Source organism: Myotis davidii, unplaced genomic scaffold (assembly GCF_000327345.1).
Source record: "Myotis davidii unplaced genomic scaffold, ASM32734v1 scaffold1081, whole genome shotgun sequence".
Classification (NCBI taxonomy): domain Eukaryota; kingdom Metazoa; phylum Chordata; class Mammalia; order Chiroptera; family Vespertilionidae; genus Myotis; species Myotis davidii.
The window spans coordinates 340,545-345,826 of NW_006292443.1; the positions used below are offsets into that span (position 1 = coordinate 340,545).

At 35.6% G+C, this 5,282-nt stretch overlaps 1 protein-coding gene across 3 annotated transcripts in view; it reads right to left on the minus strand.

The window, feature by feature from the left end:
* The window catches only part of PPP2R2A (protein phosphatase 2 regulatory subunit B, alpha), a 99,185-nt gene that overhangs the window by 18,959 nt on the left and 74,944 nt on the right, over window positions 1-5,282 (minus strand). For 2 of the 3 annotated variants that reach the window (XM_006765925.2, XM_015565416.1), the window contains exon 4: window positions 2,360-2,525. The exons of the other annotated variant lie outside the window; for it this stretch is intronic. In XM_006765925.2, coding sequence (XP_006765988.1) covers window positions 2,360-2,525 — 166 coding nt within the window. The remainder of the gene's footprint in view (window positions 1-2,359; window positions 2,526-5,282) is intronic. 3 annotated transcript variants of the gene reach the window in all.

A 5,282-nucleotide genomic window follows, 5' to 3' on the forward strand; every position in this document is an offset into this window, starting at 1 on the left:
CTTTTTTGGCATAAAATTTGACATTTTTAAGTGTAAAAATATCTATGATGTTAACGCCTTCAGCAAATTTGACATATGAAGTTTTGAAGCTTGTTGTCAAAATAGCATACATATCAAATTGCATATATATCAACATATGTGTAACTCCATCTATTGAAAAAAATCTGCATTATTAATCGGTACACCTAATATTAATCAATGATTTTTCAAATTTACATAGTAAACCAATTTGGAGACACTTTGATTTGTCTACAGAAAAGTACTACATAGATTCACATACCCCGACCTAACCACTGGAATTCTCAATGTTTCTCCTTGTATTGAGCCTTTGTAGAGTTTAGTAACTAGAAAGGCTCATTTGGTTATACACTGCCTTGTTATTTCAAGCCACAGGAGTATAAGAAAGCCTGAACATAAGCTGGGAATTGAAAGTTATTTAAGATTTAATCCATAATTAAATCAAAATGGAATTTGATTTCAAATAATACTGAGAGGGGAAGAAAGATCTGAGAAGCAAAATTAGCTATGAACTAAGAATTATTGAAGCTGGGTGGAAGGTATGTAAATCTTCATTACCCTATTCTATCTCAGCCTATATGTTAAAAATTTCCCCTTTATTAAAAAAACAAAACAAAAAAACATGATATCGCCACTAAGAAGTGAACTGGCAAATTATTAAGAATAAATATTCTAGCCCAGTCAGTGTTGCTCACTGCTGACCATCGACCTCTCTCTCCCTCTCTTTCTCTGAAATCAATAAAAATATATTTAAAAACAAAATCTCTCTCTCTTTCTCTCTCTCTCTTTCTCTCTCTCTCTCTCTCTCTCTCTCTCTCTCTCCAGTAAATAAAAATATATAACAATATACTTCTTCCCTGGAACATTCACTTCCAAAAGTAGAAACTATATAATGGTAAAATTATGCATTATTTGATGTCAAAGAAAAAAGCAGTATCTGAAATGCTATTTGAAATAATTTAGTTTACCACATAAATTAAAATGGAACCAAATTAGAAACCAATATATGACATGAGTATACACCGTACCTCAATCTAGGATGCTATAAGTTATGAGCTTTAAATCATTATTTCTATTTATTTTTCTTTGAATAATCAGAGAGAGGAATGCAGTTTGTGTAAAAAGAGAGGAGTAGAGGTTACAAGTGTTAAGGGCTGCTTAGGAAACACCTTGATGACTCAAAAAAAAAAAAAATTGGGCTACAGGAGGCACACATCTATAGTGTCTGAGAGTGGCAAATACATTTCAAAGAACTAGATACAGAGGGTGATGAGACCTAAACTGGATGAAGGGAGAATTCAGTATTTTCCACTGTGTTACCCCAGAAATCACCTGAGTATACATTCTGTGAATGGCAAAGAATGGTAAGATCTAGGTGCTAAAAATCTGCTTTTATTCAACAGTGAAGATCTGAGAAAATATGAGGTTTTCCCAACCCTCGTGCCAGCCTCAAAAAAGTTTTAATCTAAATTTTTACCAAATATGGCTACCCAGAATTTGGAAGGATCTCTGTCACTTTAATGTCTCTTCAAACCCCTGATTCCAAAAGCTAAACCAAGTCACAACAACTTATATGAAAAAAAAATTTAGAACTACAAAAAAAGACCCAATTCTTAACTTGTCATAAAGGAATTTAAATTCTGGTAGCGTCACCACACAATTCTAACCCTCACTTAAAAACTTTTCCTGACAGTAAGAAAGCAACTTCTTTTAGCAATGAGGATGGTGGGGAAGAAGGCAGTGTATCAATTCCAGTTTGTGTCCTTGCTGGACTAGATCGAGTACGAAGAGTGCCCTCCTAGAGAATATCCTTGAATGGAGACCAACTTTTGGCAGAGCATTTTGAATTTACAGTTTGAAATACTCTTTGGAGAGTTTGGGCACACTTAAAAAGGAGGAAGGGAAGAAAGGAAATTAACATTTACTGAGCATATATTATGTACATTAGGAGTTATCACATTTACTACTCATAACAATATGGTAATACAGATATTACTATCTCCACTTTGCAGGTGAGAAAAATTTGACTCAGCATTAGTAACCTGCCCAAGACTAAGCCATGAAATGGCATAAAGAGAATCAGTCCATTCTTTTCACTACAAAATGTGTGTGCACGCAAAAAGAAACTTGACACCTGAAAATCTCTTTCATAGAATTTAAAAACTAAATGCAAATAAAAAAGGGAAGACATAAAAGAAGAGTTTATATTCTATGCGGGGAAGAAATATTTCCAAATGTCTATTTGTAAATATCCCTTAACAACTACTCCTCTTTGAAATGGGAAACGTATCCTACAGAATATGTGTACATACAAAGCAAATGAAACAAAATTTACACTTACCATTGGTAGACAACAAAAACTGAGCAGCATTTTTCTGGGGTAACCACCTAATTTTGTTGATCTTTTCTTCTATTTCTAAACTTTTCAAGTAGTCAAACTCTGGTTCATGGCTCTGAAAGGTGCTGTAAACATTATATTCTCCTCTGCTATGAGACTGGATTTTGTTCTAAAATGGAAACAAAAATATTCGGACCACTGTTGAGAAAGATATCAAAATAGTAAACTTATCAGTTCCAATAGATCTTGCAGGTTCTGGTTAATTCATTACCTGTATCTCATATACAATTATATTGTTTTAAAAATATATTTAAAGGTTTTCAAGGAAAAGAAAAAAGAGGAAAAGCTAAATAAAGTATAAGGATTAAGCCCAATTTATAAGGAAAAGTGACTCTGAATTATGGATCAATTTGATTATTAATTTACTATTATATTTTAAATAGCATTGACTTAAACTGATAAAAACACTGAGCATCCTTAATACAGGTGCTCATTTAAAAAGTAAAGATTAAATGAAAAAAGCTTGCCAGAAACAGCTGGCTGATAGCTCCTATCCTAAACAAAGATAGTCCAATCAGGTACGACAGTTGGCCTTCAAGAAGGTGAAGGCAAAAACAATTACTGTCTTTGGGCAAGGCCGAGTTCTTTACCATACCAGATCCTGCACCCAAATTCTGTAAACATTTACTGCATTAACATTTTACTGCACTTTCTTTACACATGGCTTTCATCTTTCTCCTCCCTTCCTCCTTCCCCCCTTTCTCTCCCTAATTATCCCCCCTCTCTTTCTGCCTTTCTCCCTTTATCATCTGCTTTCTTGTTCTCACCCATTTCTCTTCCCATTTCATTTTTCGTGTTTCCTTCTCTCCCTCCGCCCTTTATATCCTCTCCTTAAAAACAAAGTCATTCTCTAGTCTCTTGTAGTACCACAATCCAGTTATCAAATATTCAGGTTTTTCCAATAGTCCCCATGTCTTTTTACAACAGAAAAGCCAGCATCATACCTTACATTCAGTTGCCATATCTCTTTAGTTGGTAATAGTTTCTGGGTCTGTCTTAGTATTTTATGACACTGACATTTTTCAGAAGCACTGAGCAGTTTATTTTGCATAGTTCCTTTATTTGGATCTGTCTGATGTCCCGATTATTAAATACAAGTTCAGCACTTTGGGCAGGAATATCACAAAAGGGATGTTGTATTTATCCCAGTGCATATAAGGAGGTAGGTGATGATGCTGATGTGACCTAGCACTGGTGATGTTAACTTTTCTTGTTTCAGGTAGTGTCTATGAGGTATGTCCACTGGAAAGTTAGTATTTTTTCTCTTTGTAATGATTAATTATCTTGAGGGAGATACTTTGACACTATAGATTATTCTAAAACTTTCACTGACTAGTTCTACCATTCATCCATAATTCTTACTGAAACAATTATTGCTAGAGTAATTGTAAATGGTAATTTTAAAAAATGTTTCTTCTTGTTTCTACAATTATTAGCTGGCTTTTTATATTAAGGAAGAACTCCTTTCTCTCCTATTCAGTTTTAATTTTATTGTGATCTCATGGATACCTCTTCTATTTTGTCTTTTTATTTGGCATTTTTTATTATTTTGTTGTGTCTAATATTGGCTTATAAGGTTTACCACCTACATCTTTATCACAGCCTGACTAATCTACAGTACCCTTTATTTATTTTAATTGATTTCGGAGAGAGGAAGGGAGAGGGAGCTAGAAACATCAATGATGATGCCCTGGTCGGTTTGGCTCAGTGGATAGAGTGTTGGCCTGCCAACTGAAGGGTCCCAAGTTCCATTCCAGTCAAGGGCACATGCCAGGGTTGTGGGCTCAGTCCCCAGTGGGGGGCATGCAGGAGGCAGATAATCAATGATTCTCTCTCATCATTGGTGTTTCTCTCTCTCCCTTCCTCTCTGAAGTCAACAAAAAAAATATATTTTAAAAAAATGATGAGAGAGAATTGTTGATCGGCTGCCTCCTGCATGCCCCTTACTGGGGATCGAGCCCGAAACCTGGGCATGTGCCCTGGCCAAGAATCGAACCATGACCTCCTGGTTCATAGGTGAATGCTCAACCAATGAGCCACACTGGCAGGGCAGTACACTTTAATTTCCTTCCTCCTAGCATTTGTTCTATAATTTACATACAATTTGCTTCTACATGTAACCCTATTAATACAGTGTTATTTTTTTACTGTAATAGATCATTTGTCTTATTTTAAAAAAAAAGAAACAGCTGACTGAGGCACACCTCCTTTCTCTGCCCACTTTAGATTCAGGTCTCAATCAGTTATTTAATACTAGAGGCCTGGTGCACGAATGGGGTCCCTTGGATAGCCGGTTTTGGCCCGATCCCCGCAGGCCCGATCCCGACAGGAGGGAGCCCGATCCTGTGTGTTGAACATCTGTCCCCCAGTGGTCAGTGCGCGTCATAGCGACTGGTCAACCAAGCATTTGGTCGTTCAGTCACTTAGACTTTTATATATATACTCGAGGCCACACACACACACACTCACAAATTACCCCCATCACCACATTGTTTTGGATAAATATTCATAGTCCTATATGTTACAAACATATTATAAAAATACAAATTTAGATAAATCTTGGCTTGACTTGTAATGTTTTCTTCTAGATTGCAGAGATATTATGTAAGATTGGTGTCAAGCTTTCTGATGAAGAATTTGAAAATGTATGGAATCTTGCATCAAAAAAACATCACAGAGGAGAAGTCTGTATTGAGACCATTAGGAATGTTCTAGATGAGCTACTGCATGCAGAACGGGTCAAGTGTAAAACAACCATGTGATATTTTGGGAGTTCATTCATTTAAATAAAGGAATTGTTAAATCTATGTTCAGTATATGCTGGTTTTAGCTATTGTATGATAATTCAGTAATCACTGTGTTAGGA